The sequence below is a fragment of the Nelumbo nucifera genome, chromosome 3 (genome assembly GCF_055504915.1).
Source record: "Nelumbo nucifera cultivar China Antique chromosome 3, China Antique-T2T, whole genome shotgun sequence".
NCBI classification, from domain to species: Eukaryota; Viridiplantae; Streptophyta; class Magnoliopsida; order Proteales; family Nelumbonaceae; genus Nelumbo; species Nelumbo nucifera.
In genome coordinates this window covers 38,706,924-38,722,067 of record NC_142651.1, presented here as the reverse complement: position 1 = coordinate 38,722,067, position 15,144 = coordinate 38,706,924, and the positions used below count along the sequence as shown (strand labels likewise).

At 33.7% G+C, this 15,144-nt stretch overlaps 2 protein-coding genes and 1 non-coding gene across 3 annotated transcripts; 1 reads left to right on the top strand and 2 right to left on the bottom strand.

Annotated features, from left to right (window-relative positions):
* Positions 1-2,029: 2,029 nt before the first annotated feature.
* On the bottom strand, positions 2,030-2,100 carry TRNAG-CCC (transfer RNA glycine (anticodon CCC)). Its single transcript has one exon. It is a non-coding gene; the product is annotated as a tRNA-Gly (tRNA).
* A 513-nt stretch (positions 2,101-2,613) lies between these two features.
* On the bottom strand, positions 2,614-6,219 carry LOC104594306 (Tetratricopeptide repeat (TPR)-like superfamily protein). The gene is made up of 4 exons (XM_010254551.3): positions 6,052-6,219; positions 5,277-5,401; positions 4,371-4,617; positions 2,614-3,160 (listed from the first exon to the last, which is right to left on the bottom strand). The coding sequence occupies exons 1-4, from the start codon at positions 6,167-6,169 to the stop codon at positions 2,937-2,939; spliced, it is 714 nt and encodes a 237-aa protein (XP_010252853.1). The 5' UTR covers positions 6,170-6,219; the 3' UTR covers positions 2,614-2,936.
* Positions 6,220-12,370: 6,151 nt separating this feature from the next.
* LOC104594297 (uncharacterized) lies at positions 12,371-13,216 on the top strand. The gene has a single exon (XM_010254540.3). It carries the CDS (start codon positions 12,541-12,543, stop codon positions 12,775-12,777), a length of 237 nt encoding a protein of 78 aa, XP_010252842.1. The 5' UTR covers positions 12,371-12,540; the 3' UTR covers positions 12,778-13,216.
* Positions 13,217-15,144: the final 1,928 nt, after the last annotated feature.

Genomic DNA, 15,144 nt, shown 5'->3' with positions numbered 1-15,144 from the left:
AAAATTAAATTTTAAAAATTATAGTGCAATTATTAAAAAATAAATTCAAAAATTAGATTTATGATATAAAACATTTTAGACTTAGAAACATGGGAAAATTCCCACTTTTCCAAATTAAAAATTATTTAAAATATAGAATATTAATATATATCCATGGTTAAGTCATTCAATTTTGGTCAGTTTATAAATGGCCAAAGTGAAATTGATCCAACTTGGTCGAATTGGGAAATTTTTGAACCAAAGCCAACCTCAAATACTAGAAAAACCAATCAACTCGGGTCGAGTTAATCGAGTTGGTCGGTTTCATCAGTTTGATGAATAAACCTAACTGAAATTAATTATTGTTATTTTTGTATTATAAAAATTATATTAAAAGTAGTATATAAAATATGATTAATTATTACTTATTTTAAAAAGTTGAAAATACAAAATAATTGTATACTCTTATGTGTTTCTATTAGGGTCATTTACTAGAACACACCTTTAGGGATGGCAATTTCCCCATCCTCGATAGGGACCCGACTTCCTCGACCCGGGGCTGGGGATGGGGATTGTTTTGGCAGGGCAGGGCAGGGCAGGGGCGGGGACGGGGACGGGGATGGGGATTAATAGGAATCCCCGATCGAGGCCGGGGTCGGGGATGGGGATTAATAGGAATCCCCGATCGGGGCCAAGGTCGGGGATGGGGATTGAGGTCCCCACCCCACCTCGACCCTAATTACCAATTATATATATATCAAAACATATTTAAAACATTATTTCTAATTTAAAATTTTTATTTATTAAAAACATACTATTATTTGAATACATTTTGGGGATTTGGGTCCCCACGGGGAACCCATCCCCATCGAGTCAGGGATGGGGGTTAATTTTAGAATTGGGGTCGAGGATGGAGAATATGATCCCCGTCCCGTTGCCATTCCTACACACCTTATAGTTTTACATATTTACTTAAACATACCTTATAGTTTTCATTTTACTAAAACATCTCATATATTTTACAACTTATTCACTTAATCAACATTTCATTAAGGAGTGTTTGTTTTGCCATTAGGCCCATTTTTTTATTCCAAAAATACTCTTAACACTTTTTTTGTATAAAAAACAAAATTGACCAAATATAGCCAATATAGTGGTTGTCTATGTCTTATTAAGGGCGAAAATGGTATTTTTTTTTATTTTCTTTTAATTAAATTTATTTAAATAAACATTAGGGTCAACACTATCATTTTCCATTGTCATTTAGTGGAAGATTGATTAAATCCATTTTAAATTATAAGTGGTGTTTTAGTAAAATGCTAATTATAGGATAGATTTTAGTAAATCCATGAAACTATAAGGGTATTTTAATAAATGACCCTTTCTATTATTTATCTTTTGCTTAATTAATCACGTGCATCGCACGGTCCCTGCTAGTTAAGTATTATTTTAAGGTGTTAACTTCTATTAACATTCAGAGGCACAAAATGTATTTTTTTATCACACACAATGTAATTTAAACTACTACATTTCTCTTCATTTAATTCCCTCTCATTAAGTCTTATATTTAAGGTATTAAATTCATTCTTTAATTGAATCCTTTATTAATTAATCATATTAAAGAAAAATAAGTGTGACAAATAATAATTATTTTTATTGATGATAGAAATAAAATACAAATTTAAAACCAAATAAAAAATAGAGTTATTTTCTTGTTTGGTGAAGGGTTAACAATTCAACCTTTTGGGTAAAATGTGTTAATCCTTAAATCATTGATGTCATAATAATAATAATAATAATAATAATAATAATAATAATAATAATAATAAAGATAAGAAGACACAAAAGTATAAAAATACAAAAAAAAAATTGTGAAAAACATTTGGATACATCTCTTCATATATTCATCATATTAAACAAAAATAAGTATGACAAATAAAAATTATTTTATAAACATAAAAAAAATTATAGAAAATTAAAAAAAACTATATCGAAAATTAAAACAAGCGGGTTAAAAAGGATGCCCTTGTTCATTGTTGGAAAAATAACATGCGCATCCGGGGAATCGAACCCCGGTCAGTACCGTGGGAGGGTACTATGATACCACTACACCAGATGCGCTTGTTTGCCAATCAATTGAATTTAATATTATTTATAATTGATAAGAATAACAATTTGTTTTTTACATTTCAATGTTTTTTTTTTCCTTTTTTCTCTGTGTATATGCCATATGTTTGAACTTTAACGCTAATTTTTTTCCTTATAGAAGGGGTGATAAACAAAGTTTGGACCGTATAATGTACTTATGCCTATTTTTCAACATGGCAATTTCATGCCGGATGGGCATGAACTTTGATGAATACCCATTGGTAGGTTGGGATGATTGGTTATCAGGTATGCCGTTCCGATGGAGGCTAGAAAGAAGAAAAAGAAAATATTCTGACCGAGGCCATTCTTTTCGGACAATAATCAGAAGGGAAAATCTATGATGTGGGACTCTTCAAAACCCACTCATGAATTTTGATAAATAATACTGATTGACTACCACGTTGATAATTCTAGTTTACTGGTCAGAAATTTTTTAGATATCATATCTTTCCCAAATCAAAGTCAAACCCTAATCAGAAAGGAACGTCATATAATGCTACACAGTTTATATTAATCAACAATAAAAATAAAAAATAAAAATCACGTTCCTTGTAAAAGTTAAACAGATGGACAACCAAATTATATCTTCAAAATGTACATAAAAATAAAAGAAAAGCTGCCGCTTGCCTTAACATTACATGATCGATTCCCTCTATGTTTTGTAAACTAATCAACAAAACCAAGCAAGGAACCTGCAGTATTAAATGGATACATGGCAGCCCAGAGACCCAGCATTGATCATTGATGACCTTGGTATGGACGAGGTAAGCAAAAGATAAAAAGGAAGAAACAGAAAATTAAAACACCGGTTACCGACATCCCAACTCAATTCTTCCTTCAGCGCTAATGGTTGTATTACCACATAGTTTCTGAAGATCAATGTAGCCAATTATAGTGTCTTCAAACACTGCATCTTCTAGTTGAGCTTCATTAAAGGTGGAACCTGACAATACAGTGTTCTTAAAAACAGCTCCTTGTAAATTTGCTTTTCCAAAGTTCACCCGGTCCAGAACTGCATTAGAGAAGTCTACACCTGTGCAAGGGCATCATCATACAGGAAATGTATGATAAAGCAGTATTCTTGGCTCTTTAAAATTTAACAATAGTGCATTAGCTAGGTTGGCTAGTATTTGTAATTATGTTTGACTGTTCTTCACGATTTTGTTTTTTATTCAACCAATTATTACAGTTATACTTGCACGAGTGTCAGGAGCTAGAATATCATCCAGCTAAGAAAATTAGGCCTTGTAAACTTCTCTCAGGGCATTCTTGTTAGTCAACAAGAGAATTCAATGGATTACATTTTGTACCAGAGTAATTTGCTTCGTACAAAAAGCAAATGGATGTCAATATTTCCTAAAAAGGCATCAAATTTGTCAAATGGAAATAGAAAGAGTAATTGAAATAGCTAATAATGTCCTCCAGTGGCTTACAAGTCAATGGTTATTTCCATTAAGATTGGGGAAAGGGATCATGGTGGAATCCTCCTTAGGTAGATAACAGAGGTTGTTCTTATGACAAAACCCACTTTTGACCTCTGTGGCCAATATAATAAGTTGGGGTGATACTAACAAATCTGTAGCCTCTATAACTAAAACAAAATATTCTAATTAAGTGTTATATATGGACTCATAATCTTTGGTGTGAATTGTGACATAAAATTTCCCTAGGTGAAACGTTCTAACCTGCCACTCTTAACCCTCAAATGACACTCTATACTGTCCACCAGAGGAGGAAGCCACTATGGTCCTTAGGAAAATGATGTTCAGAAATAGACATCAACAACATGAGTACGATGTGCAAACATGACACTAAAAGGTATTTTTCCAGCAACATTGAATCATCATATCAGTCACTTCTTCCTATAACCATACTTGTATTAATTTTCACAATTCTGAGTGCTAACATTTAACACAAGACAAGTTATTGAATTTCCTGGAGAAGATGCGTGACCTCCAGGGTCAACTCTAAACACAACTAAAAAGTATCGTCTTCCTTCATAGAGATAAAAGCATGTTGAACCAATTAGTCATCAGTAGACCTGTTCACAGGCCGGGCTTCGGGCCTGACTTACACTGTTTCGGGCTTGGGCTTTGGGCCGGGCCCCATTCAAAATTTGGCAAAAGCCAAGCCCGAGCCTGGCCCATGAACAGGTCTAGTCATCAGGATGATAATCCAATCCCTAGAAGATGAAGGAAAACAAATTAAATGAACTTAATTAGAACAATAAAAATAAATGATACCTTTAAAACTTGCACCAACAGCATAAGCTTTGGACATGACCACTTCTGACATATCTGCACCATCAAACTTGGCATCTGACATGAGGGCAGCTGCAAGTGACTTCCCCTTCAGGTTTGATTTGTCATTTGTGTAATCACAGAAGCGGAGATCAATTGGCTTGTCATAAACACCATTTGCTTGACCAATAGTGTTCCCAACAAATGCACGCTCACAGCGATTTGGTTCTGTTGACAATGGAGGCAACCGCTGCAAACCAGATTCAAGATGATGGAGTCATATCAAAGCAAACAAGATATTGGGTGTGCAATTAAACAAAATAACCTTGCCTGCTTTTTAAAATAAACAAGAATTTAGCATGTATTAATCACATAAATAATGCATGGAATTTAGCAGAATTGATATTTGCAACCACAACCAGAGTGACAAAATTGAGTAACAAAAGGAACATGCATATTTTGTAAAAGAGAGTAGGATGACGTGGAAAATGGCTGTTCAACGAGCCAAAAACAGAGAGCTAAATAAGTATTATGCTTGTTATATTATTAAGATTTGGTCAACCAAAGCCAAACAAATAAATTTCCATCTATAATTTCTTGTAATATCAGGTATACTAGTAATTCAGGTTTCACTTTTCTTGACGACAACCATTATCACAGTGTAATAGTGTATACATAGCAGTTAATATCGGCTGGGTCTTTTGGTCAAGCTAAGGCTCAGATGGAAAGCTGGCAAACTCAAAAAGACAAACATATATACACAACAGAAGTCAGCTACTGATGTTTACTTGAGTAGCTATCTACTGAAGAACAGTATACTTGGGTCTTTTGGGGCATCACTGTCAACAAGTTATTACAGTTTTTTGTTTGAATGTGGAATGGAATTAAGAATGAAAACATGCTATTAACCTGGCTGGCAGCAATAACAGGTGAGGCAGTAGTTACAGCCCAAACAGCAAACAAGCCACAAGCTACATTCTTAAGTTCCAATAATGGAGATAAATTTTGCTGGAGTCCAGACCTGTCCTCACTAACTGCACCAAGATAAAATGAACATAAATTATATTTGTCCACTCAAAATTAAAAAATCCAGTAATTGAACTTGGGATTGTGACCAAATAGATTGTTACCTCAAACGAGAATACAGTAGAACGAAGATTTATTTTTTTAGTATAGGATGAGGGAGGGGGAGTGCAGAGGGCAAGAGTAAAAACTAAAAAAATAAGAAAATAGAATATGGGTGATTAAATTACGTTAGAGAATTAAGCCAATTAGTAGCCTATGCTTAAAAATAAAATAAATTGAAAAGACTAGCATGGTTGCCTTCCAAATGCAAAAAATCTTAAATTTCATATTTCTCGAACCGATTTTAGAATTCACCCAAAAAAATTCTCGTACGTTTCAGATGTTTATGTACAAATTTTAAAAGAAAAATGTCCGAAACTTTAAATTATTGAATTTAAAGAACCATTGTCCAATGACAAAATTCAACTGGAACCTCAGCAATTATAGAGTTATAAACTGCACTGTTATCTTGAAATCTCATAACTTGTGCTGTGATCTAGGGTTTCGGAACCCAAATACGGCCCAGTGCATTCAGAGAAGAAATCAAGAAAGAGGGAGAAAGGAAAATTATGAAAATGTTTAGTGAAATTAAAATTCAGTGACAGTGAGGCGTTCTTACTGGAGCACTTGATTAGGATAGGCGACTGGAATCTCTGTTTGCTAGATTTTTGAAGTATGGCGGAAGGGCGTTGAAGAGGTAAGCCGTTTCTGGACAAAGAAATGGAAAAAGTTGCCATTTCAGCTTCCCAAACGTCGAATGCGAATTTAACGTCTTCGATTTATAGCCCCTGTCTCCCCTCATCTGTGCCTTTTTATCTCTCTTAAGTCTTATCCATCACGTCTCACGACACGTGGAATATTGTGCAGTTCAGCAGATCCCTATCTTCAAGTCCAGATCTTCTGTGGCTAGTCAATCAAAACTCGTCAAAAAAACACGGCGAGTCCAAATCTGTCGTCGCCATATCAAAAGTGATTCATAATTTCACATGACCCACGCACTTCACAGTGCATAATGAAACTGTGGTTGGCTGGTTGTCGTTGTTCGACAGCTCCCGGTTGTTCGACAGCTCTCGGATCTGCTACACTCACAAGCCACAAGTAGTGTTTTCAACCCGCCGTTTATCTAGTTGATTGAATCGTTCAAACCATCATCTCATAAAGATTTCGGTCTGGTTTTAATAAAGTTTGGAAAATGATCAAAACCTAATGATTTGGTTAAAAATCGTTCAATCTGGATAGATGGATTATTAATCCATTCGACTTAGTGATAAATATAAAATAATACATATGTAGAATATAATTTTATATTATTTATTAATAAAATGTATATTTATACATATTTGTACAAACATATGTATATATATATATATGTATTTACATATTGATGATGTAAAACAGTTTGATTCATTCAACCCAGACGGTTGAATTAGTGACCTGAGACTAGAAGGCAAAAATGATTCAGCCTCTAGGTCGGTTTTTAAAACATTGGTCACAAGTCCTGTAACCACATTACCCATAAAGCCACCATGAACAATTGTAGTGATAGTCTAATATTGTAGAGGTGTAAAACGGATTGGGCCACCCATAGGTTGACACAAACAGGGGTGGGCTAGGCTAAGGGTTTTTGGCCCACAAGTTGTGCTGGCACGACATGGCCCAATACATTTTAAATTGTTTTATTATAGCATTTTTAATTTCATGTAATTTTTAATTTCATTTAATTATATTACTTTTATTGTATGAATTAATTATTCATATGGGATAAATTTTTATGACTTTTTTTTCAAATTGTTATTGTAATCATTGAATTTGTCAATTTTAATTACTTTTTATAATTTGTTGTTTTTTGTAGTAAAAACATAAATAAAAAAGAAAATTAAAGAATAGGGCCAGTCTAGCTGATCCAAAGCCCAGCCACGGGCTTGGGCTATGCTAGGCCCTACCCCCAACTTGCACAGGAGTTACACGACCCACATTACACTTCTATGTTACTGATAACCATTGTTTTGAAAATGGACCAGACCAGATGGTTGAACCATTTGATTTGGGAAGCAGTCATGCTTTTTGGGTCCGATTTTGAACAAGGCCACTTTTTTAAAGAAAAATGTTGAATTGGTTAGAAAACTACTGACCTGGATGGTCAAACCGCTAAACTGTTCAACTTAGGCAATGGTTTTGTGGTTTAATAAAAAAATATTTAATTTTTTAAGATTATTAATGAAAAAAAAAGGAAATTGAGACATGGGGGAGGGACTGAGATGATCTCATGTCTGAGATCACTGAGATCTGATAGATAGATAGATAGAGAGAGAGAGAGAGAGAAGCAAGATTTGAAGTCACAGAGAAAGAGAATCGTTGCTGCTGCCATCATCATCGTTCGTGAACGTTGTCGTTGCCATCATCATCACCAGTGAGCGTTGTTGTCTCCTCCTTCTTCTTCCTTCCTTACTTTCTTTCCTTTATCTTTACTTTCCTTTATTTCATTTCTTTCCTGTTTTCTCAACCGACGATCACTTTTCTCTTTCTTTTCTCATAAAAGAAGGGACATGTATATATATATATATATATGTCAACCCTAATATTCCAATCTACAATACCAAAAAGAAAAAAAAATCGAATCTAAGGGTCAAACCACTTGAACTGTTCAACCTGAGCTGTTGAACCACTGACCTTGGAAATTAATGATTAAAGCGATTCTATTCCCGGGTTGGTTTTTAAAACCTTGCTGATAATATTCTCTGTGGGCAACAGATCTGAAGTTCAATAATGCATCTAACACATGAAGCCTTAAGTAACCCCTAAACGCCTAACCCCAATGTAGGTGAGACCAAATCCTCTACAATCAGTTAGATTGGGTTTATTTTTGGTGTAAACTTCATCAATATAAACTCAATCAATTGAGTTGTATACTGATGGATTTAAAATTTTGTGTACAGTTGGAACATTTTCAATTGTGATAATTGATGTATATGTACATCAACAAAATTGATGTATTATTTACATCGATTATCAATGGGAAAGTCAATCAATAGAGAGATTTACATCAAATTTCAAAGTAAACCATACACTGAAAAAAAAAAAACAGATACATGAAAATACAGATTGGGAGTAGAATTTTAGACCGGTTTGTATTTACACTGAAAACAAGCGCAGGCAAATGCAAACAAACGGTAGAATTTTAAGTCGATTCACATTTACAATAAAAACAAACACAGCCTTTGAGATTTACCAGCAAGCTTTTTTTTAAACTACAACCAGCAGACTAATTAAAAGCATATAAAAACATACATGCATATATGTATACACAAATATGAACACATGTCAATTTTGAATTAAAATGTCTCAACCCTAAAACAATTTGAAGTCAAATTTATAGGTTTTAACTGTGACCATAACTTAATTTTTAAACTAACCCAATTAATTCGGTCATGTTAGGTTTGAGCTAACCTGGCCCAAGTTACACTCCTATTTCCATTGGATTTTTTTCCCGAAATTTGTATTAAAGCAAATGAATATTGTTTTGGTATTATTAATATTCTTTTATTTTGATAAAGGACACTTTCAAACATCTCATCCTTGTGCCAATATTTATTTTATTTTTTGTAAGACACTGCTGCCATTTGGCTTCTCCCGTTCCTATAAAAAATGTAAAGACAAAATAGACGATCCCAAAGGCAATATCTCTACCTTTTTAGTTTTTACATAGAACAATCATTTAGGTTGTAGGTTTGAAGGAGAAAGGTATGGAATCCTGTACAAGACTTGTAACATAGAGAGGGAACTTTGGAAAAATAGTATTTAAGACACATCCTTATTTTTGATAAATCAGCCAATGGGCACATCTTAATTAGCTGATGACCACCCTAAGGTGGGGTTCGGTTAATCTGAAGTCTGAAAAGCAAAAAAAAATGTCCGAAAAAGCTCTAAAAGCAATCCAAAGAAAATTTGCTTTTCTGTTTTTGCATATATCTGAGTGTAATAAAGTTGTTCCATAATCTAAATGCTCTAACATCTGAAAAACGTATAGTTTACAAATTTATCCCTCAAATTGTTACTTAAATTATTATATAACAATAAATTATTAAAATTTTATAATATTATAAAACTATAAAATAATAAAAATATCAAATATTAAGAAATAGTAAAATTAGAAAATAATAAATAATAAATAAGATTACAATATTAATTAAAAGATTAAAATGATCAAAATAATATCAATTAGAAATATTATAAAATAATATTTGCTATTTTTAATTTGTCTTGAAAATCTTAATATTTGTCTTCAAATATTAAGATTATAAAATACTTTGATATTAAATTAGTTTAAAATATTAAGATAAAATAATATTTATAAACATTAAGTGTTTCTCCTATGCAAGACACCTTAAGTGTTTCTCCTGTTCTAGTTGTGGCTGTGTGCAAGAATCAAAGCAAAGATGTTGAATATTTTTGGGTTTTCCAACTTTATGAAAGGACATCGGTAGGAAACAAATGTGTCCGCTACCTCCAAACGTGCTCAAAGGTAGCTCTAGGGGTGCAAATGGATCAGACCATGTTGATCCAAGATTTCATCTCATTTGGTCAAATTTGGATCACCTCCTGTTCAGATCTTCAGGTTGGGTTGGATCTAATTCGGATCACTCCTATCCGATCTGATCCGATATATTATATATTTATAAATATAATATATATTATTTATTTATAAATATATTTTTTATATTATATTTTTATAATTTGTTATATTATTTATTTTCTTATAAAAAATATGTATATATATGATGAAAATAATTTTAAAATATTTGTATTTTTTTTACTTTACTTAAATTAATATATTTTATTTTTCTTTTAATAATTTATTATTTTTTAAAGAAAACAAGTCGGATCGGATCAGATATGAAGATCCGACTTGTCGATAGAATTCAAATTCAAATCAAGTCCTATCAGATCCGATCGAATCCAACATGAACAATGTCGGATTGAATTCGAATATACCCTGATTTAAATCTAATCCGATCCATTTGCATCCCTAAATAGCTTCACCTTTGAAGTTTTTGGAGTTTTTGGAGGATGTATTCGGAGATGCTACCTAGGGACCTCCGACTACTGAAAAAACAATATTTTCAGCATTCCGAGGTTTGTTCAGCCATATTGAACGTCACCTAAATATAGGGTCACTGTTCTTAGGTAGTTTGTTTGGGATCCATTATCTATATGCTAAATTTAAATTTAGATTAGGTATTCTATTTGATCAAAGTAATTGAATCATCCTTTGTAAGTAATAATCCACTCTATTTAAAAGCATGAGACCCACGCCAAGTTAGATTAGAAATTTGTATTAAAGGATATATTTTCAACTTGAGTGGAATTTCAATTAGTTTCAATTAGTTTGGGTCTCGCACCATATCTCAATTTGTGCTTTAATAAAATAGAAAAATATATACTGCCGGAAGAAACATGATCATACTAAAAAAGCTTTTACTAATCAAAACCATCTCACAAATTTTGATAAATTCATCTAATTGGTTACCACTTTATAATAACGATCGATTAGTAGATTTTCACGAATTTTGATAAATTCTAATACGTAGAATTCAAGTAAAACGTTGGTAATTATTACCATGGGTCTCACGCCATTTGAAGTCAATTCTTGTTCAATAAATTTATTGACATATACTTTTTGTCCTTCAAAGAAGAAATGGTAACTGTTTTATTTGATTTAAGAAACTTATTCAGCTTCTACTTATGAATAATAACCCAATTTATCTAAAGGGTTGGACTATGATGTCCAAAAAAATATAACCGTTCAACAAAATTTACGGGATTTTTGATTGGTCAAAACTCTTTCAATATTATATATTTTTTATATCATAGATTTACCTTTTATGTAAAAGAATTGAGGAATCGGGTTCATCCTCCAAAAATTTGTCCTCACACCGTTTTCACAAAATTTACGGCCTTGAATTGGGAGTATCTTCATATGAATTAAAAAACATAAGCACTGAAATGTTCCAAATGCACAACTGCAAGTGTTGTGAGGAAGATATGAGCTCAAATTTTGTAATGATTGAATCTGGTCTCCTTTTTGAGAGTGAAATTGGCTATCTATCCAATAAAATTGTTCTCACAATAAATATATTTTTTTATTTATGATTAATCAATTGATGTGTACATCTTTAGGTCCGTTAGCTTTTTGATAAGCTATTTATTCGGGTAAGTGTTTCCCAGAAAAAGATTTATCCGGATAAATACATTTACCCATGTTCTTTTATTTTCCATGTAAATAAGGCAAAACCATTTTATCCATAAAAATCCATTATTAAAAGGGACATTTTTGTCACATTCAAGTGTTGGCAAATTTCCTCCTAAGTGGTAAAGTTATTTATTCACCTAGGAGATAGCAAGAAAATAAAGTTTTTCTTGATGTTCACATGAATCTAAAAAAGAGTATGGGATTCTTGATCAATCCTATTGATCAACTTCCCCCGTCAAAATTTAGAAAAAGAATGCCCCCTTAGAATTACCAGCCTTCCCGTCCAAACCATGCCAAAAGTCTAATCCATTTATTTTCATCTCCCACTAATCTATTGTTCTGATGTTCCCTCTCTAATCTCTTACATCGTTGATCGTTTATTGTTATCCATCCCTACTCTTATGAGAACAAGAGAACAATGTTTTAAATACTAACCCAAAATTAGAACCGTTTGGCCACCAGTTTATAGATTAGCAGTTCGGTTCGAATGGATGGTTCATTTTAATATAAAAAAAAATAATAATTAAAATAAAAAACAACTAAATAGTCGAACATACGTGGGTGATTTTGTCGTTTTAAAGGACGTGTACTCCTTCTCGTTCAAAAAATGGGATGTGCCCAACTCAGCCCGCTGCCGAAAACATAGGTGGTGTGGATTTATTATGCATCTTTTCTTCTCTCTCAAACAAACATCCAAAACCGCTCACGCGCTTTACTCACGTCTACTCCGGCCCCCCGGGTTCCTATTCTCCTTTGGGCTTTAAAAATCATTTAAATCTTGTAAATCCTCTCTCATTCTTTCTTAGGGTTTCAAAGCGTTGAAGGCAAAAAGGACAATAGGAATTTGAATCGTTGAAGATGGAGAACAGCAGCTTCATATCATGCGAAAAGCTCGATCGCATGGCGAATTGGGTGGGCACCAGTGTTGCATCGGCGTTCTTCGCTTCGCTGGAGAGGTGTTCCTGCATCAACCTCAGCACCCAAGATATCGAAGACGACGATGATGAAGAGGCCAAGGATCGTCCTCTGATGCTCACCCAGCCGATTATCCACGATGGCCCTGACACCAACGATAATGATAAGCTCCCTGTTTGATCGATCGGTGGTCGGTGTTGGTACTTTTCCCCCGTTTCCTACGTCATGTCGATGGTCTTATCTAACATGTGATTTTGCCCTTCTCGCTTTGTAGTCTCTTGTCTGGTATGCTGTCCCCTCCGCTTTGTAGAAATTCGGGCAGTTTGTGTTCGTCGTCGCATATATGAATCCAAGATCTGTGTTCCTATGTATTTGTTGCAAGACATCTATGTTTAATCTCTGTCCTCTTTTTGTCTTTTTTTATTTTTATTTTTTCTTCTATGGGGTGGTTATAGGAAACTGGGGATCCAAATTTGCACCCAAGATGTTGTAGAAATAGAGATCTGTATCAAATGGTGTTTCCTTTTGGTACCTAGAAAGTTTAGCAGAACGGGTTATCTTTGAGTAATTCAATTCTGCTGTATGCTTATCTGGTATTATACTTGCTCTTTTTTTTCAATATCTTTTTGGCTTCGGATGTGTGGCAATTGCCAACTTGCAACCTGCAATTCTCATACCTTTATCTTTGTTTCTTTTTTTTTTTCTCTTCGTTTGTTATTTTGGATGGGATAGGTTACTTTATCTGTTTGTTAGGAATTGTTTGATCAAAGTTTTCATTTAATTCTAACATAAGAGGATGAATACTTCTTTGGTTGTAGAATTTGGTCTATTACCTTCTCATTTTCATAATGAATATCAACATCCCTCAGTTGGTTTTATCACGTCCACCCTTAATTGTCTGATATTGCTAATTTTTATTGTCTTCATCAAATCACTATCCAAAAAAAGATTAAATTTAAACGGAGAAGCCTTTGGCTGTCATGACATCGATATGTATGCTTCTTTCTTTCTTTCAGGTTTTTACCAAAGCGTGACCATAGAAGATGGCATGTCATAATTTTACCCACAATCCGGGAGATTTTCTTCAGATATCTTAATTTATCATACATCTAACTATTACCATTTTTTTTGATAATTACATCTAACTATTACTATTTTCTTCATACTTTTGTTTTTGTGCATCATATGGCCTATCTATTCCAGTTAGATTAACAAGAACCATTTTCGCATTCGTACGTGCTCTGATTCCTTAACTATTAAAATTATCCATATCATTCCATCTGCAATTGACTTGATCTTCCTTCTCAAGTTAATTTCTTAACTGATTGATGTCTCCTTTCATTCTCTCTCTGAATTGGTTGTGCTGTTGGAAGCTTGTTGATTTGGTTATAGATCCAGGTATTCATATCCTTAATTGCTACGGTTTGATAGGAGTTAACCTTTATGCCACACATATACATTTAGGGAATAGCATAGAAGATGATCATGGCCCACTTTGTGGATGACCTAGACTTTTTATGTTTGAAGTTTGAGTGAAGAATTTGGATTGAGATATGTGACTGATTGAAAGTTTGGAACATCTTATTCTAGAAAGTAAAAACGACATAATGACTGCTGTGGTTTATTATGAGATCTCTTGTAGGATGGACTATCAAAGAGTTGTAGAACATTTGCTTTGAGGTGGTTTCTCACCTTTGGAGTAGGCCATTACCCTGGGTTCCCCTTTTTTCTGCTAATTATATCTTATATTCTTATTAACCAAAGAAAGATGCTTAGATTCTCTCCCTTTCTCATATTATATCTTTTTCCTTTCAGTAAGCATACATTTATACTACTATGTTGAGAAAAGCGACCTTACCATTTTCCTGGTGAGGCGTGACTTATCTGGCATGTGTCTACTTTATAAATTTAGTATTATGGACAAAAAACCCCCTCTTCTTTTCTGTAGCCTAAAAGAGTTCCATTTGGTTAAATTACTCTTTCAAATGATCCATTCCGTTAAACAACAACTGGAGTCCAAGTTGGCAAGAAGTTGGGTTTATTGTTTCTAGGAGGGGAAGACTACACTAGATTAGTGTTTTGGGGAATTAGAACTAGAGTACCTGATGAATGCTGAAAGTCCTGTGGTCCCTTAATCCGCACAGGTGCTTCTCATGTAAATCCTTTTTTATAAGTCTCTATGGACAATTCCTTCCCCCTTTCCTGTTAAGGTAGTTTGGTGCTTTCCTATCCCCATGAAAGTTGGTGCTTTTTGCTGGGAAGTCTTCCATGGTACCATTAATACTTGTGATCTGCTGAAAAGGAAAAGACCAAGTTGGTTTTTGTCCCCCAATTGGTGTTGTTTATGTAAGAAGAATGGTGAGATTGCTTTCTATCTCTTAATCTCCTATCCCTTTGTTTGCTGTATCTGGGAGTGGTTTTTCTTTTCTCTTTTTGGGTGTAGGTGGGAACCCCCTGACAGTTTGGAGTGATTGTTTAGCCCTGCTATGTTGAGAAGCAGGAAAAGGAGGGGTAGATTGTTATGGTAGAGATGTACTAGAGCAGTAG

What these genes read in the sequence shown, in the direction of transcription:
- LOC104594297 (XM_010254540.3), top strand. Translation starts at nt 12,541, where the DNA reads ATGGAGAACAGCAGCTTCATATCATGCGAAAAGCTCGATCGCATGGCG.
- LOC104594306 (XM_010254551.3), bottom strand. Translation starts at nt 6,169, where the DNA reads ATGGCAACTTTTTCCATTTCTTTGTCCAGAAACGGCTTACCTCTTCAA. An exon ending in CTGTTATTGCTGCCAGCCAG is followed by an intron (nt 4,618 to 5,276) that starts GTTAATAGCATG and finishes TCTGGTTTGCAG; the next exon opens with CGGTTGCCTCCATTGTCAAC. An exon ending in TGTTGGTGCAAGTTTTAAAG is followed by an intron (nt 3,161 to 4,370) that starts GTATCATTTATT and finishes GCCCTTGCACAG; the next exon opens with GTGTAGACTTCTCTAATGCA.